The sequence below is a fragment of the Benincasa hispida genome, chromosome 2, assembly GCF_027475165.1.
Source record: "Benincasa hispida cultivar pf3 chromosome 2, pf3_genome.v1.1, whole genome shotgun sequence".
Lineage (NCBI taxonomy): Eukaryota > Viridiplantae > Streptophyta > Magnoliopsida > Cucurbitales > Cucurbitaceae > Benincasa > Benincasa hispida.
Window position 1 is genome coordinate 33,637,011 of NC_143479.1, and position 19,876 is coordinate 33,656,886.

At 38.8% G+C, this 19,876-nt stretch overlaps 1 protein-coding gene across 1 annotated transcript; it reads left to right on the top strand.

Annotated features, from left to right (window-relative positions):
* The first annotated feature begins 516 nt into the window (after positions 1 to 516).
* LOC150037847 (uncharacterized) lies at positions 517 to 18,448 on the top strand. The gene is made up of 2 exons (XM_090311047.1): positions 517 to 978; positions 18,380 to 18,448. Exons 1-2 carry the CDS (start codon positions 517 to 519, stop codon positions 18,446 to 18,448), a joined length of 531 nt encoding a protein of 176 aa, XP_090167173.1.
* Positions 18,449 to 19,876: the final 1,428 nt, after the last annotated feature.

Here is a 19,876-nt window from a genome sequence, read left to right on the forward strand (position 1 = left end):
TGTCACCCTGGGAGTGACCTCCATTCGGAAAGTGTTCGTCATGAGATCAAGACCAAAGCAAATGGGGGAAGTATGCTCTCTTCTGTTGGTTTGAACCGTGAGATTTCTATGTTGCACCTGCTTGTCTTCTTCAAGTTGACCTCGCTAGTCGTTTAACGACGACTATCCCCTCGGAGAGTTTAAACATGGGATTCGGAACAACTCAAACTCTAGAAATGGATAGGACTTCTAAAGTCAGTTTCAACTTTGACTGTCCAACTTCGAGAGCATCGTCAGCTTCTGAGGTCTAAAAACAGAGGGCTACCTTACAGAATTACTAAAGAGTTAGTAATTTCTAACCAAAAATGATAGCTAAATGAAAATCGGAATATGAGTTATTTTGGAGATAGTATTTAGTCCAGAATGTCTTGTTGTAGTATCGTTGCAAAAATAATCTTGGGTACATTATTACTTTGCTAAAACTTGATTGGGTTTAAAAAACAATTCACTGATAAAATTTATCTATAATTTTTCGGAATGACGAGTTCATTAGTACAATTGTTGCCGTCTAATAAACTGATTGGGGATAGTTATGCAACTTGGAAGTCAAACCTGAATACTATACTGGGGATAGACGATTTACGGTTCATTTTAACAGAGGATTTTCCTCCCATTCGTGGCTCAAATGCAAACCAAACTATTCGGGATGCATATGATAGATGGATCAGGGCGAATGACAAAGCTCGTGCCTATATCCTTGCCAGCATATCTAATGTCTTGGCAAAGAAACACAAGAGTATAGGTACTACTGAAGAGATTATGGATTCTCTACGTAGGATGTTCGAACAACCATCCTTCTCCCTAAGGCATGATGCTATTAAATACGTTTACAACTATCGAATGAAAGAAGGGGCCTCTATTAGAGAACATGTCCTGAACATGATGATCCAGTTCAATGTGGCAGAAGTAAATGGAGTTGTTGTTGATGAGAGAAGTCAAGTTAGTTTTATTCTAGAATCTCTTCTGAAGAGTTTTCTGTAGTTATGCACGAACGCGCTTATGAATAAAATAGAATACAGCTTGACTACTCTTCTCAATGAGCTACAGGCTTACCAGGAAATGATGAGAGCTAAAGGTCTGGAGCCAGAAGTAAACGTTACTACCGCTGAGAAGAGAGGAACGTCCTCCAAAAATCCTGATGTTGCTTCCTCTTCACAAAGTAAGAGTATTCCTATTAAGAAGAACAAAAGGAAAGGGAAGAAGAAAACCGTTGGTAGAAAAGGCAAGGCTAATGCTGTAGACAAAGGAAAGTGCTTCCACTGCAATAAGGAAGGGCACTAGAAGAGAAACTGCCTTCAGTACCTTGCTGAGAAGAGAGCCGAGAAAGCAAAACATGACCAGTGGGAGATGTTGCTACCTGAAGATAATCTTATCAAGTTTTGTTTTTGTAATAAAAGTTACATTATTTTATTATAAAAAACAAATTGTATATATTTTTGTAGTAAATGAAATGTTCCCAAAAGTTATGTCTATTCTATTGCATAACTTCTGTTAAGAACCAACCTAGTTAAAAGCTATTTGCAAATATTCAGATATTTAAAACAACTAGAAATCAATAAAGGCAAGTAGTTATTTAACCTAAGTGATAAGTTTAGAACACTTGAAAAGTTCAAAGTATACAAAACTTGTTAGATAAAATAAAACCAAAATACTTCGATTGGATCAAAGTATAGAAAGTTTAAGATTTTTAGGTCTATTTGATAAAACATGAAATCCAGTGAAAAACTTTCGAGTTGCCTTAAATTGTTTTCTCAACATCATTCCAATTATTGGAACATTGTTCAAGATAACTGATGCGTTATTTTATTGAATAGAAATATGGATTATATGCATTGATGGAATTACGTTGTGCACTCAAGTTTCCCCAACGGAATCCAAGTGTAAATTCCTCTGAGTTTCCTGGTAAGTCCAGGGTCGATCACAGGGACTTGTGAAAATGGTTTGCATTGATAATTTTCTTATGAAAACTTTGCGGTAACCGATAAATAAATAAGGTTGTTGGTTTGTTGTTGCATTAATGAAAATAATAATAAATGCGGCAGAGTTCGAAAAGAGTTGGTAACGGGAAATGCGATGAATATGCGGTGAACGGGTTGAGAAGGGTTTCGATTAACACTCCCTAAGTTGCGTTCATGCCTTGCGATCATGCAACATGCATACAATAGTAAACCACCTCTCGGCGTGAAAGCCACAACTTCTAAGGCTAGAACGCATGCGATAAGTCTATAGGGTTTACACATAAACCTCTATTTCTATTTATGCAATGACAACATGACGTTCACACAAATATGCGACCACATAATATCATTCCTATTCCTAGGATGCAAGCGATGCATGTTGACAAACAGAGCTTATCTCAAAGTCCCTATTTCTTGTTTATGCAGGCCTAATCTTGCTCTTTTAAGTTAGATTCTAACCTAGCTCTCTCGAGACATTAGGTTCTTTCTTTAGATTCTCTCTCGAGCAACTCTAAAGGGATGTTTCGCACAACATAAAACAAGACAATCGCAAGCAATAAACTTCCTAGATCATCCAATGCGCTGACGCACGCAGCCGCAATATTATAGATTTTATGCTCAATGAACGCAATCTATCATTCTTTCATCAACGCAATCCAACATTGTTTAATAACTTAGCGCTATGATAACGTGCATTTCTGCCTATTATCACACTCCCAAATTTAAACAATGCTTTTGCTCAAGCATAAGCTAAAGATTCCTTTAGCAAGTCCACCGCAAAGTTCTTTTCCTAAATTTCTCAAGGATACTTCATTAAAATCATATATACCAGAATTTTCTTAAGTCTTATTCAAGTCTATTCTTAAAATATTTCTAAGACCTGGGGACTGCAAGTTTAACTTTCAAAAGGACTTTACTGAATTCTTGGGCATTGCATGATTTATTTCATAAAAAATTTTCTACCGAGGTGACAAAAGATTTATCCTTGCACAAAATTTTTTTTTATTGCTATTTTTTTTTTACCTTGCGCTGATGCAAGTGCCTTGCCTTCGTTTTGGCTTGCCTCCACGGATGTCATGCGGACATCCAACTACAAGCAATGCACTCTTTCTCAGACTAAACTCATACCGATTTGGCATTGGAGTTGCGGTCATCGATTTATGTGTTGATCCTGATAACTTACTTTCGTTTTGGCTTGCCCCCACGTGTGTCATGCGGACATCCAACTACGGGTAAGTGCCTTTCACAACTTAACTCTTATCAACATGGGTTTCCCCTTTTCGTTGACAGTGGAGTTGTTATTCTAAAAAAAGGGTTTTTTTTTGTATAAATATAAATAGCAAGGTCGAAAAATAAATACCTCACCCCCAAATTTAAAATGCGGCAATGTCCCCATTGCCAAAAGATTAAAATAAATTATACGATGTTCTAAAGTACGTTGTAAAGAGAGTTTGAAAGAAAGCTAGCAAACCCCTAACTTCTAGAAATATTTTATAAGGCGACTATCTTAAGATTAAGTTAACTCTAATATATATGAAAGAAATAGAAGCATATTTTTCATCATTGAAATCTTACTTGGTAAAGAAACCGAATGTGGTAAACTAATAAATTTATCTACTTGTTAAATGATTATAGTAATCAAGAAGGATGCGGTGATAAAACTTCGAAAAGCGAAATGCAATATGATAGCGAAAAATTTGAAATAAAGATAAGGAAAAGTACACCCCCAAATTTTGCACTGTCGCCTGCATTGTGTTGACGCATCCATCCTCACGGCGATCTTTCTTTTGTGGGTTGTGGTGATGGAATAAGATGAATGCTTCTTCACGTAACATCGTCGTAATTCAGTACCTCGACCGTTGTATGAAAAACAAAGAGAGGGTCAAATTATTTTAAACAAAAGAAAAATTGTTAACGTAAATTAAAATTATATATATATATATATATAGAAATAGAATTGAAAAATGAAAAGATAGCTGAAAGATAGTGAAGATTCTGAGTAGTGGAGAAAAGAGTTGAAGACTTGAAGTTTTCCAAAACTTGCGTCCCTGAGAAATTGCGATCATGTGATAACGCAGGGACCACCTACTTCCTTCTTTATTCAAAGTTTCTTAATTCCATGGAGTCGACTTGGTGATGCCAATCTTCTCCATGATATACCTTTATTCGTTACCCGTTGACTTTGAATATGTTGGTACCATCGTCATTTGATAATTCCACCATGCCATGCAGAAGTACTTGTCAAATTATGAATGATTCGGACCAACGAGACTTTAGCTTTCCCGAGAAGAGCCGCAGACGTGAATTGAAAAGCAAGACTTTCTATCCGACTTGGAGGTTCTTGCCGCATACGCGTTGATCGTGCCAGTGCTTGGTGCGCTCCTTATGAATTTTTGCATTTTCATATATGTTGTTCCTCCATTCTTCTAGCTCGACCAATTGCATTTTTCGCGCTTCCCCTGCGTCCTTTAAATCGAAATTCAGTTTCTTGACCGCTCACAATGCTTTATATTCCAGCTCCAAGGGCAAGTGACACGCTTTGTCGAATACCAACGCATAGGGGGACATACCTATTGGTGTTTTAAATGCGGTCCGGTATGCCCACAATGCATCATCAAGCTTCACTGCCCAATCCTTCCGTGAAGGTTTTACTACCTTTTCAAGTATCAATTTAATTTGATGATTGGACACTTTAGCCTGGCCATTTGTTTGCGGATGGTATGCGATGGCCACTTTGTGAAGTATATTGTATTTGCACAGCAGCTCCTTTATATGGCGGTTGACAAAGTGTGATCCTTCATCACTTATGATGGCTGATAACTTGTAGAAATACAAGTTATTTATGCCACCTTATCTAGATATTGTGGCCAAAAGTTAGTAAATATGCACCGATTGTATGAAAATTGGCCTAGTACTACAATAATTATAAATGTTTGTAATTACACCCACTAACACAATAAAGATGGAAGACAAGTCAAATTTTACTCTGTTTTGCAGGAGACCAAGTCACCACTTGCGCTCAAGGCTCACGAGAAACTGATCAATGTATCTCTGTCACATTGCGCCCATCAATCAATAATGAAGAGACGATTACCGCAATGACGACGCAATGCGATAGTTGACCCAGAGCTGTGTTTCAACCGCATACAGTAATGAAAACAACACCGCATGCGAATCCATGATCGAAGGATGCAACTGAGCAACCCAAAAGTGGAGGATTGAGACACGTGTACAACTAACGGTTATGCAGAATTAACGGTCTGATTGCATAAGAGAAGGAATAATATCCCTCCATTTTTGGAATTACCATGACAATCAGGTGGGGATCATAAGGTCAGAGTCAAAAACCTGCACCTATAAATACCCCATTGATTTCAGAGAAAAAGTATGCTACGGGATACGGGGTAAATGCTGCAAAACTGTTGAGAGAAAAGGTTGAGCTGAGTGCTTGAGTGAAGAAATCTGAGAAGAAGATGAAATAAGGCCGAGAGATGAATCTCAGATCTAACCTGCCAAACACCCGATTGAAAGCTCTGTGTAAAGATCCCTGTTACCGGTGGAGCAAGCCTGAGAGGGAAGCTCTTCCTACCATCAAATCCATCCTATTCGGCAAGCAGATCTCCATCGAATTAGTGCCAAGACATTGGCACTTGTTTGTATCTGTTCTATCTCTTTCATCGTTGTATTTCATGTTTCCTTTATCTTTTCATTCACACACCATGTATCAAACGCTTAATAGACGTATTAAATGTTTCGATAGCTTTCATTTACCATTTTCTGTCTATTTTCGTTCACTCATCAATCAATTTCTTCATGATGTCTTTTTAATTCCTTGATAAGCAATATGAATTAACTAAGTACTTATTCTGTGTTAAAGATATAAAATGCGTTTAGCTAGCAGGCTAGATGACATCTTCACCCGTGAGAGCAGAAGTGAAGATGCCATTCTGATCTATCGAGAGAAGGTCAGAAGAATGTGTTAACTAAAGCGAGTAGTACTTCCAGACATGGAAGCAACCTTACGTTCATTACGTTAGTCTCTGTTTTACCACAGACATGTGGAAGTGCGGCCGATCACTGAAAGGTGTACGCCAAGAGAAAAGCGGAACAACATTTGTAGCTTCAACGCAATTTAGAACTTGCGTTGTTTATATTATTTGTCTTTCTCTTTCTTTTCTGTTCATAAGACTTGCCACCGCATTCCACGTCTTTGCACAACTTTCTAGCCAGCCTTGACCCCAGCATCTTGTACATGAAGCTTGTATCTTGTATCATCTAGCTTAGGTTTATTGTATTTCATTTTATTATCGCATCTTTACCACTTTACTTTATTTTATCGCAATTTATATACTTGTACAAACAAATTTTTAAAGATTGAAAACCTAGTCGCATATATCATGAACATACCACAATAACCTAAATCAGTCCCCGTGTTTGACCTCGGATCACACCGAGAAACTTGCGATGGAATTACACTTGGTTCTATCGTAAGGAAACTTGTGACAATGCATGGCATACTACGTGAACACCCATCATTAACGCATATCTAGTGGTAGTATCGCATCATTTCGAGCATAGAAAATCATCAATCATATCTTAATCTTATGCATTACAATGGCACAGGGAGTGCCAAAACGGGTGAAAATATTTTTCTTCGGGAATTGGGAGACTACTGCCGCATCACTTGCGGCACATGCAATTGCCTCTACCCACTTGGAGACATAGTCAACGACTAATAGAATATAATGCTTACCGTTTGAAAAAAGGAATGGTCCCATGAAATTAATCCCTCATACATTGAATAATTCCAACTCCAGGATAGTATTCATCGACATTGCGTTCTTCCATGAAATGTTGCCAGTGCGCTGGCACCGATCACATTTCATTGTGTAGTCAGCAGCATCCTTGAATAATGAAGGCCAAAGGAATCCACTTTGCAAAACCTTGGCTGCAGTGCGTTGTCCTCCAAAGTGCCCTCTATAAGGTGAATCGTGGCACTGTGACAATATGCGTTGTTGAGCAGCACCTGGTTCGCATAATTGAATGATTTGGTCTGCACCTCTTTTATACAGATTCGGCTCATCCCAATAGTAGTGTCTGCATTCATTCTAGAGCTTCTTCCATTGATGGTAGGTGTAATCTTCAGAAAATTGTTCACAGACCAAATAATTAACGATGTCCGCATACCATGACAGTTCTTCTATGCAAAATAGCTGCTCATTCGAGAACACGACACTCACTTCAAATTCATTGTGGTCAACTTCAGGATTCTCCAGTCTGGACAAGTGATCCACAACTTGATTCTCTGTCCTCTTATGATCTTATCTCAATATCAAATTCTTGAAGGAGGAGAACCCATCTGATCAATCTCGGCTTTGCGTCCTTCTCTGTCATCAAATATTTGATTGTTGAGTGATCAGTATGAATGAGTACCTTGGTTACCAACAAGTATGCCCGAAATTTTTCCAACGCAAAAATCACAGCCAGGAGCTCTTTTTCAGTGGTGGTGTAATTAAGTTGAGCAGGGTTCAGTGTTTTACTCGCATATGCAATGGGGCGCAAAATTGTTTTATTCTTTTGCACTAATGCAGCTCCCATGGCATACCCACTTGCGTCACACATGATTTCGAACGGCAATGTCCAATCCGGCGTAATTAAGATGGGTGCGGTAATCAACACATCCTTTAAAATTCGAAATGCGTTGAGGCAATTGTTGTCAAATTCAAACTTTCTATTTTCCTCTAGTAACGCACTCAATGGTCTTGCTATCTTAAAAAAGTCTTTAACGAATCGTCTGTAGAATCCAGCATGTCCCAGGAAGCTTCGTACTGCCTTCACGTTGGTTGGAGGTGGAAGCTTTTCAATTGCGTCAATCTTTGCCTTGTCCACCTCCAACCCTTCTCTAGAGACCTTGTGCCCCAACACTATACCCTCTGTCACCATGAAGTGACATTTTTCCCAATTAAGCACCAGGTTCGTCTCTTCGCATCTTTTCATATTTTTCTCCAAATTGGCCAGGTAGACTTCATAAGTGTTCCCATAAATGGAGAAGTCATCCATAAATATTTCTACTAAGTCCTCGAGAAAATCTGAAAAGATTGCCATCATGCACCCCTGGAACGTGCTTGGCACATTGTAGAGGCCGAACGACATTCGGCAGAAAGTGAATGTCCCATATGGGCAAGTGAATGTGGTCTTGTCTTAGTCTTCAGGAGCTATCATGATCTGGTTGTACCCCGCGTATCCATCCAAGAAGCAGTAAAAATCATTCCCTGCTAGTCTGTCCAACATTTGATCAATGAATGGCAAAGGGAAATGATCTTTCTTTGTGGCCACATTCAATTTGTGGTAGTCCATACATATGCGCCATCAAGTGATGGTTATTTGCGGTATTAATTCATTGTTCTCATTAGGGACTACCGTCATTCCACCCTTCTTCGACACACATTGCACGGGGCTGACCCATGTGCTATCTGCAATAGGATAGATAATGCCCGCATCCAGCCATTTGATAATCTCCTTTTTGACGACCTCTTTCATTGCAGGCTGCGTTGATTCTCAATGGTTGCTTTGTGGTCGTCCTCAAGACGAATGTGGTGCATGTAGTACGCGGGGCTAATTCCTCTGATATCAGCGAGCGTCCAGCCGATTGCTCGCACATGCTTTTTGAGAATGCTCATCAATGCATTCTCTTGATCTGCGTTAAATGCAGAGGAAATTATCACTAGCAGCTTCTCATTCTGCCCCAGGAGTGCATACTTCAGATGTGTTGGTAGGGTTTTTAGTTCAAGGGTTGGTGGCTCTACGAGAGAAGGTTGCGTTATTTTTCTTTCTTCCTTCGGCTCTTCTTCTTGCATTGCGATCGATCATTCTTCTTTGTTTGTTTTTGCTATGATCTCATTGCAGGTAGCTACGGATGTGTTGGCATCCTCTTCTTCATACTCTTCATCAGACTTTTCTTCTTCAATCAAATTTACATTATCTTCCGAATCTGGTAGGTATTCCTCATCAGGAAATTTCATGGCACGGATTATATTAAATTTGAGCTTCTGTCCGTTTATGCTCAAAGTGATCTCGCCCTTGTGCACATCAATTTGAGCAGGACCTGTTGATGGGAAAGGTTGCCCCAAAATGATGGGCACATCTTTATCAGCCTCATAATCTAGGATGATGAAGTCAGTTGGCAAAATAAATTTATCAATCGTGATCAACATGTCCTTCACCTTACCCTCTGGATAAACCAGAGATCTGTCGGCCAGTTGGAGAGTCACGGATGTGGGCACAAGTTGCCCCACATTTAGTTGTCGAATGATTGACAGCGACATCAAATTTATGCTGGCCCCCAAGTCACATAGGGCTTGCCCAATATAGAGTCCTCCTATGGAGTAAGAAATAGTGAAGCGCTCAGAATTGCTCATCTTCGGTGGGATAATAGATTTGGAAATTTTCGTTAATGCCACCATGGCTAATTTTCTAGTGCCTCTTTTCTTGGTTACAATGTCCTTCAGAAACTTGGCATAGGCAGGCATTTCCTCAATCACTTCACTGAAAGGAATGTTAACATGTAATTGCTTTAACATAGATAGGAAGTGTTAGTACTGTACCTCTTCTTTTTTCTTCTTCTTTAGCCTCTGAGGGAAAGGTGGTAACTAAACTATCACGGTTCTTGTTTCATTTGTCTTTGAGGTTGACGCAACCACAGGTTCTACTACTTCATTCTCTTTTTCTTCTTCTTGCATTGCCGCAATCGCAGGATCAGCTACGATAGAGGTTGATCTGTTCTGATTCTTCTTTTCCCCCTCCACAGTCTTTCCACTGCGCAATGTCACAATCTGACATTGCACCTTACCTGAACCCCCTGGGTTGCGTGGAAGCTCGGTTGAACTTGGCAGTTGTAACGCAAAAATTGATCTTATGTGACACAACGCATGGATGCATGTGATGCAAGTTCATGTCCCAGTAACCAGTTCCCCAGCAATGGTGCCTTAAACTTGTAACACAAATTTTATTCTTAAACAATACGCTGATACAAAATTTATATCTTTAAGCATGTGGACAAATATGCGATACTAATTCTAGATATGCGTTAATTATTAATATTCTTGTAGTATGCCTTGCGTTGTCACAAGTTTCCTTACGTTGTAACCAAGTGTAATTCCACCGCAAGTTTCTCAGTGTGATCCGAGGTTGAACACAAGGACTGTTTGAGGTTATTATGGTATGTTCGTGGTATATGCGACCAGGTTTTTCAATCTTTAAAGAGTGTTTTTTACAAGTATATAAAATTGCAGTAAAGTAAAGGAAAGTAGTAAAATGCAATAATAAATAAGTACAATAAACCTAAGCTAGATGATACAAGATACAGACTTCATGATATAAGATGCTGGGGTCTAGGATGGATGTGAAGGTTATGCAAAGAGCATGGAATGCGGCGGCAAGTCTTATGTACAAACAGAAAGAGAGAGATAACTAATATAAACAACGCAAGTTTCTTAATTGCGTTGAAGTTATAAGTATGGTTCCGCTTTTCTCTTGGTGTACACCTCTCAGTGATCGACCGCGCTCCCACATGTTTGTGGTGAATCAGAGATGAACGTAATGAACGCAAGGTTGCTTCCATGTCTGGAAGTACTACTCGCTTTAGTTAACGCATTCTTCTAACCTTCTCTCGATAGATCGGAATGGCATCTTCACTTCTGCTTTCACAGGTGAAGATGCCGTCTAGCATGCTTTAGCTAAACACAGTTATCTCTTTAACACAAGTTAAGTACTCGTTTATTTCAATATTAACTACCAGGGGATTAAGAAGACATCATGGAGAAATTGATTCACGGAGGAACGGAAGTAGACAGAAAATGGAATATGAAAGCAATCGAAACATTTAATATATCTATTAAGCGTTTGATACATGGTGTGTGAATGAAAAGATAAAGAAAGTGAAATAAAATGATGAAAAGAGATAGAATAGATATAAACAAGTGCCAACTTCTTGGCACCGATACGGGTGGAGATCTGCTTGCCGAATTGGATGGATCAGATGGATGGATAAGCTTCCTTCTCAGGCTTGCTCAACCGGTAGCAGGGTTCTCAGCACAGAGCTTTTCGATGGGTACTCGGTAGAATGGAACTGAGACTCACCTCTCGGCCTTGTCTCATCTTCTTCCTGGATTTCTTCAGTTAAGCACCCAGCTTAGCCTTTTCTCTCAACACTTTAGCAGCAATTAGCCCCGTATCCAATAGCATATCTTTTCTTTGAAATCTATGGGGTATTTATAGGTGAGGATCTTTGACTCCGGCCTTGTGGTCCCCACTTGTTGTTATAGAAATTCCAAAGATGGAGGGATATTATTCCTTCTGTTATGCAAACAAACTGTCAATTCTGCACAACCGTTAGTTGTACACGTGTCTCACTCCTCCGCTTTTGCGTTGCTCAACTGCGTGTTCACATGCAGTGTTTATTTTTATTACCGCATGCAGTTGAAAGTCAGCTATGGATCGATTATCGCATTGCGCCGTCATTGCGTTAATCGTCTTTTCATTGTTGATTGACGGGCGCAATGTGACAGAGATGCGTTGATCAGTTCTTCTTGACCCTTGGGCGCAAACGGTGACTTGGTTTCCTGCAAAACAGAGTAAAATCTCCTTTTCTTCCATCTTAAAGATGTTAGTGGGTATAATTGCGATAATTCATAATTATTGTATTGCGAAGCTAATTTTCATACAATTGACGCATATTTATTCTCTTTTGGCCGCAATATCTAGGTAAGGCAGTATAAATAACTTGTATTTCTACAAGTTATCACACCCCCAAATTTAGATATATGCTTGTCCTCAAGCATATCTTCTACTTAGGCAATAAAGCTTAATTCCTATCCTATATTTTTGCGTCGATTGGTTGCTCCGAATGTTACACTTAGGCACATTACTTGACATCGCAACTTCTTCCCATCCTTGCTAATTCTTAACAGAGCCCTACTTTATTCTTCTATATAACAAATTTTTGCTCAAAAATGCTTTTCTAAGTTTTCAAAATAGAATGTTTTTCTCTTCTTGTCAAAACAACTCAATGTATCTATATGCGATGGTCAAAACTTTGCGTTATTTATTAGAGACTGTTGGTCGTGGTTACACCCTTTGTTTTAGCCTGTCCCCACGGGTGTCATGCGAACATCCAACTACGGTTGTGTGCCAATTTCAACTTTAACTCATGAATTTCAGGGGAGTTGTCTCTTGTATTATTTTTTTCTTTTTCATATTGCGTTGTTCTTAGAAACCCACTTTCGTTTTGGCTTGCTCCTACGGGTGTCATACGAACATCCAACTATGAGCAGGCTTCTTTCACAACTAAACTCTTATCAGGTTGGGAATATTTTTAAGGATTTCTCTTGTGGCACATTAGAGCTTTGTATGAAAACATTTTTTTTTTTTTTTGAAAAGTGGACGCATTTTTCTTAAATACTGCATATTCTTGATCTCATCTGCTCAGACCTTCCCACCCCCAAATTTAAAAATGAGCAAGGTTCTCGTTGCGTTTTTTGGATAGACTAGACAAACACTTAGAAGAAAATTTCAAAAAGAAGGTTTGAGCAGAACTTTGAAAGATAAAAGATAAAGTACTGCTAAACTAAGAAATAACTAAGTGTTAGTCGGAATTTACTAAGTATGGGAAATGTTTCTAAGTACAAACATATATTACATTATAGCAACGCAATGAAGAACACAAAAGTAAAAGATTGAGAATATCGTAAATATTGACAAAGGATGATAAAGAAAAAGGCACAGGAAAAATGGAGTGAATATGTACTCATTGTATTGAATATTAACAAAGTATACAAATAATTATAAATTAATGCAATACAAAAATTTTGTGCCTGTACAAGAATCAAAGAATTCGATCTTTTCTTTTAAATTTGATTCAGATGGGTGCACGATTAACATTCACACCATGCTACCAATAAATACAAATACATTTTTGCTGAGGACGAGTAACAACGTATATATCCCCGCAACACACCCCTTACCTGAACACATTTCTAAAGGATACCTCAACATAGTGCATTTAGCTAAGGATGGGCAAAGGACATATACGCAGGCAACACACCCCTCACCACAATACAGTTGAGTGTAATGGACGCAGGGTGTCTCTTGTTACTCACAATGCACCCATCATCGCATTACATATTAATTTCTTTTCTTTTTATGTCATCAAAAATGCAAGTCGAAAAGACTTTGCGGTGTCTAATGTTTCATCCCATCATTCACAAAAATTAAAGAATAGTGCTACTAATGCGTACGAATTAAAGGTATTTAAACATGACATGAAAAAATAAATTGAAGTGAATTACAGAAAGCATTAAATGCTACTCCTAAAAAAAACAGTAAATAACGAGATGTAGAAAACAGTAAAGGAAAGCAATAAGGAAAGCAATAAAGAAAGCATTTAAACATAGATTTAGAGACCCATTGAAAGACAAAATTTCTCAAGGTTACCGCAATCCACACCTCTGCAGGCAGTCAAGCTTGCCTATGCAACGCCATCAAGGACATTGTTCTCCTCCTTGCCTCATCCCGCAGTGTATACGGGGAGAGATATGATCTACTTCCTTCGGAAAACACACCAGTTATGGGGAGTGCGTTGCACCTTACCTTCTCCGCAACCATAGATCTTGAAATTCTGGTGCTTAATCTAGTCCTGATGTGCTCCTGCACGAAAAATACACCTGATCTTTGGGTCTGCTTAGAATTTCTGGATTACTCCAATACTCATAAGCCGTCAGACTGCTCTCTGCAATAAATAGACAATACAAAGAGATTTGTCCTGCACACACCATAAACACACTCAAACAATAAACCGTTAACCACACCTCGGCAACGACGCCATAAACTTGTAACGCAAAAATTGATCTTCTGTCACACAACGCATGGATGCATATGATGCAAGTTCATGTCCCTGTAACCAGTTCCTCGGCAACGGCGACATAAACTTGTAACGCAAATTTTATTCTTAAACAATGCGCTGATACAAAATTTATATCTTTAAGCATGTGGACAAATATGCGATACTACTACTAGATATGCATTAATTATGAATATTCTTGTAGCATGCCTTACGTTGTCACAAGTTTCCTTACGTTGGAACCAAGTATAATTCCACCGCAAGTTTCTCGGTGTGATTCGAGGTCGAACATAGGGACTGTTTGAGGTTATTATGGTATGTTCATGGTATATGCGACCAGGTTTTTCAATCTTTAAAGAGTGTTTTGTACAAGTATATAAAATTGAGGTAAAGTAAAGGAAAGCAGTAAAATGCGATAATAAATAAGTACAGTAAATCTAAGCTAGATGATACAAGATACAGGCTTCATGATACAAGATGCTGGAGTCCAGGATGGCTATGAAGGTTATGCAAAGAGCATGGAATGCGGCGGCAAGTCTTATGTACAAATAGAAAGAGAGAGATAACTAATATAAACAATGCAAGTTTCTGAATTGTGTTGAAGTTATAAGTACGGTTCCGCTTTTCTCTTGGTGTACACCTCTCAGTGATCGACCGCGCTCTCACATGTCTATGGTGAATCAGAGACGAACGTAATGAACGCAAGGTTGCTTCCATGTCTGGAAGTACTACTCGCTTTAATTAATGCATTCTTCTAACCTTCTCTCGATAGATCAGAATGGCATCTTCACTTCTGCTCTCATAGGTGAAGATGTCGTCTAGCATGCTTTAGCTAAACACAGTTATCTATTTAACACAAGTTAAGTACTCGTTTAATTCATATTAACTACCAAGGGATTAAGAAGACATCATGGAGAAAGTGATTCACGGAGGAACGGAAGTAGATAGAAAATGGAATATGAAAGCAATCGAAACATTTAATATATCTAGTAAGCATTTGATACATGGTATGTGAATGAAAAGATAAAGAAAGTGAAATACAATGACGAAAAGAGATAAAACAGATACAAACAAGTGCCAACATCTTGGCACCGATTCGGGTGGAGATCTGCTTGCCGGATTTGATGGATCAAATGGATGGATGAGCTTCCCTCTCAGGCTTGCTTAATCGGTAGTAGGGTTCTCAGCACAAAGCTTTTTAGTGGGTATTCGACAGAATGGAACTGAGACTCACCTTTTGGCCTTGTCTCATCTTCTTCTTAGATTTTTTTAGTTAAGCACCCATCTCAGCCTTTCCTCTTAACACTTTACCAGCAATTAGCCCCGTATCCAGTAGCATATCTTTTCTTTGAAATCTATGGGGTATTTATAGGTGAGGATCTTTGACTCCAGCCTTGTTGTCCCTACTTGTTGTTATGGAAATTTCAAAGATGAAGGAATATTATTCCTTCTGCTATGCAAACAGACCGTCAATTCTGCATAACCATTAGTTGTACACGTGTCTCACTCCTCCGAATTTGCATTGCTCAACTGCATCTTTCGATCGAGTGTTTGCATGCGGTGTTTGTTTTTATTACCACATGCAGTTGAAAGTCAGCTCTGGATCGACTATCGCATTGTGTCGTCATTGCATTAATCATCTCTTCATTGTTGATTGACAGGCGCAATGTAACAGAGATGCGTTGATCAGTTCTTCTTGATCCTCGAGCGCAAGCGGTGACTTGGATTCTTGCAAAACAAAGTAAAATCTCCTTTTCTTCCATCTTAAAGATGTTAGTGGGTGTAATTGCGATAATTCATAATTATTATATTTCGAAGCTAATTTCCATACAATTGAAGCATATTTATTCTCTTTTGGCCTAATATCTAGATAAGGCAGTATAAATAACTTGTATTTCTACAAGTTATCACACCCCCAAATTAGATACATGCTTGTCTTCATTTGCAATCTGGCCCATTTGCAATACAAGGTTGTGGATGGACATAGCCTGACTTTGAAGCGCCGTCTCATTTTTCTTTATATAATGCTTCAATAGGCCTTCTAGGGAAGAAGATTGCGGTGGCTGTTGTGAGCTACTTGCTTGGTTGCTCTGTTGACCGTTGCTGCATTGAAAGAACCCTTGTGGCCCTTCTTTTTGTGCCATAGATGGAAAGTTTTGTTGTGGATTCTTCCGAGCAAAGTTTAGGTGGTTTTTCCACCTGGGGTTATAGGTGTTGGAAAAAGGGTTGTTATTTACAAAATATACAGACTGTGGGTTTTGTGGGCAATCTTCGATCGCATGCCCATCACCGTAAGTCGCACACCTTGCGGTGTTTGGACTTATTGCGTTGATTTGCCCACCTTGCAGTGTTGAGCTGCTGATCGTCATTCCTTGAATCAAATTTATCATTGCAGTCATTTGGTTCTGCAATGAAACAATAGCACCGTTATTTGTATTAGAATCTTTGAGTCTTAATCTCTGGTCACTCTCCCTCCAATCTTCATGATTCTTAGAGATGCGATCCAAGATATTTTTCGCCTCATCATAAGTCTTGTCAAGTAGACCACTAGCTGTTGCCGCATTGGCAGTGGTCTGCGAAGTAGGATTCAAACCGTGGTAGAAAATTTCCATCTAAAGGCAGTTTGGCAGCCCATTTTGTGGACAATCTCGGACCAACCTTTTAATCCTCGCCCAGGTATCACTGAGTAATTCGTCCATGTCTTGTTCAAAATTAGTAATAAGCTTTCTTCGTCTTGCGTTCTCTGTAGGTGGGAAATTTCTTCATAAACTTTTCCACCATCTGCTCCCAAGAAGTGATCTCTCCTGGTTCGAGCGAATAAGCCCATTTCCTAGCCTGATCACAGAGAGAAAATGGAAATAGCGTTAATCGAACCTCCTCAGCAAAGATGTTCGAGAAGGCAGGCCTCATGATTTCAATAAAACTTCAGAGGTGGCCGTGCGAATCCTCGTCATGCTTTCCTCCGAATTGACCTGCAGCTTGGATCATCTGTAGCATCACCGATTTCATTTCAAATCTACTTCCGTCTAAGGCAGGCCTCATGATTCCCGAAGAGAAATCATAAAGGTTTGGTGATGCATAGTCCTTAATGGGCCTATTGCGATCGTTGGCCAACAGAATTGGTTTTGCAATGACATTGTTGTTGTTTGGTGCTTCATTCCTAAGCTGCTTTGCCATCTCTTCTTTATCGGATTGTGGTTGCTGATGGCAATCTCTCAATCTTCTCCTAAAAGTATTTTCAATCTTCAGGTCGTAATTCACCAGAGATTGAGAATCCTGCAAAGAAATAAAAAAAAACTACCGTTAACAAACTATTTTGCCGAAGTTCCCAATAACGGTGCCAAAAACTTGATGCATTATTTTATTGAATGGAAATATGGATTATATGCGTTGATGGAATTACATTATGCACTCAAGTTTCCCCAGCGGAATCCAAGTGTAAATTCCTCTGAGTTTCCTGCTAAGTCCAGGTCGATCACAGGGACTTGTGAAAATGGTTTGCATTGATAATTTTCTTATGAAAACTTTGCGGTAACTGATAAATAAATAAGGTGGTCGGTTTGTTGTTGCGTTAATGAAAATAATAATAAATGCGGCAGAGTTCAAAAGAGTTGGTAACGAGAAATACGATGAATATGCAGTGAACGGGTTGAGAAGGGTTTCGGCTAACACTCCCTAAGTTGCGTTAATGCCTTGCGACCATGCAACATGCATACAATAGTAAACCACCTCTCAGCGTGAATGCCACGACTTCTAAGGCTAGAACGCATGTGATAAATATGCGATAAGTCTACAGGGTTTACACATATACCTCTATTTCTATTTATGCGATGACAACATGACATTCACACAAATATGCGACCGCATAATATCATTCCCATTCCTAGGATGCAAGCAATGCACGTTGACAAACAGAGCTTATCTCTAAATCCTGATTTCTTGTTTATGCAGGCCTAATCTTGCTCTTTTAAGTCAGATTCTAACTAGATTTCTTGAGACATTAAGTTCTTTCTTTAGATTCTCTCTCGAGCAACTCTAAAGGGATGTTTCGCACAGCATAAAACAAGACAATCACAAGCAATAAACTTCCTAGATCATGTTAGCTTAGTTCCTCTCAACCCATTCAACTAGTTTAGCTACTCATGCATATTAAGAGAGTGAGCAGATGTAGAAATATAGCTTCCATTAAATAGATAAAAGATGAAGTACAGAATAACAATGAAAGTATAGTAAAGAGCCTGAAGCAATTTCTTGCCACCAGGTGTTACACTATTCTACTCGTGCTCTAAAGATATTCTCGCTTTCACCAGAGTTACGCCCCAAGGTTCTCTCTCGAGCCGCCTTGGACAATCTCCGGTGTCACCACTCTTCTCTAGCTCTTCCGTGTAATAAAAAAGAAAACTATAAACAGAGGCGTGAACTTGTAAAGTGATGGAGTAATTGACTGCTTAACCCTTTCTCTAAAGAATGCAGTTGGTATTTATAGGGCATTGAAGGTGAAAGGCGGCTTTTCTCTCCTGGCTGTACAGATGGGACTGCTTTAATTCCTGACTGATGCGCTGGATAATTGTCACCGATAAAGCTGGATGTACTTTGTGACCGTTATCGGCTGTCAACTTAATTTCAATTCGACTCATTGATCTTAATTGTCCTTTCGTTTGGATGCACCCACCTTGTTGCGGTGATTCTTCTTGGGTGAATATTTGTGAGCACGATCAATACAAAGTCTTGCGGTGAAGTTGCGCTCTACCGATGAATTCCTATGATCGCAATCTCTACAATGCGTTAACGCATATTCTACACAAAAAATACAAAAATCAATAGTTCCAATGCGCTGACGCATGCGGCTGCTTATCATTTTTATGCTTAATGAACGCAATTTATCATTTTTTCATCAATGCAATTGTTTAATAACTTAGCGCTATGATAACGTGCATTTCTGCCAATTATCAATAACCATGTATTATTTGTTTCCATGTAATCTTGAATATATCAATAAAGAGTTATTGAATTGACACTGTAAACAAAAGTTATTTAGATAGGTCAGATGCATCGTACTCAAAGAGTTGAGAATATCTCGATGTAGTGGGAGGAATGTATGACTTCCTAGCCAGTATTGAGAAACAAAGTGCTATGAGAATAAGATGCATTTCCCATATAGTTTAAACAAGAAGTCTATTATACATTAATATGTTTACACCGATTCTCGCTAAAGTGTTTTAGAATCTCCTAGTAAGACTAGGAATACTAGGTATATAACCTAGGGCAAGTGGGAGAATAACTGGGTATGGGATACCAAATGGTAAACCATGGGTATTTGATGTCCGAGTTTATTGTATTTCTCTATAAAACTTAAAAGCTCAGTACTATATCTTCAGATATAGGTTACCACTGGAGTTTTAGTCTAAGTGGGAGTTTGTTGGGTTTTATATCCTAAAACTCGTGGTTTGTAAACAATGAAACTTATTCTAAAAATTCAATAAGCTGTTATTGAATATATGAATTGCTTATTTCATTTTAGAAATAAATCCAATAAACTAAAAGATCCATGACTATTACATTTGTACTTGAACTTTATGTGGAGACATAAAAGTTGATCAGGTTCGAGTAAATAGTCAAAATAGTCTATAGTATATAAATAAGATTGGGTGTCTTATTCTGGCAACACTATTGGATGCGGCTCACTCTGTAGTTATTACAAGGAGTTGTGAAGTTCTACAGACGATGTGATCCTAATTCGTACATGTTTTGACATGAGAAGTAGGGGCAACCTATGCAATGGGTTTGTACTACGAAATTAGTCACTTTTACATTATAACGTTGTTTACTGTTTAAGACTAGTCATTCCGAAGCGATGACCTAAGTAACTTTACCTTAATCCTAGGATAATTATGAACTCCTGTTTATTCGGGACTATCCTTAGATTTGCATAGGTGAGGGTTAGCTCAACAGTGCTGGCTCAATAAACCTCCATTTCAGGGGT

Excerpts from the sequence above, each read along its gene's own strand:
- LOC150037847 (XM_090311047.1), top strand. The coding sequence starts at position 517 with ATGACGAGTTCATTAGTACAATTGTTGCCGTCTAATAAACTGATTGGG. Across the intron at positions 979-18,379 it reads TTGTTGATGAGAGAAGTCAA|GGCATTGAAGGTGAAAGGCG; the intron begins GTTAGTTTTATT and ends TGGTATTTATAG.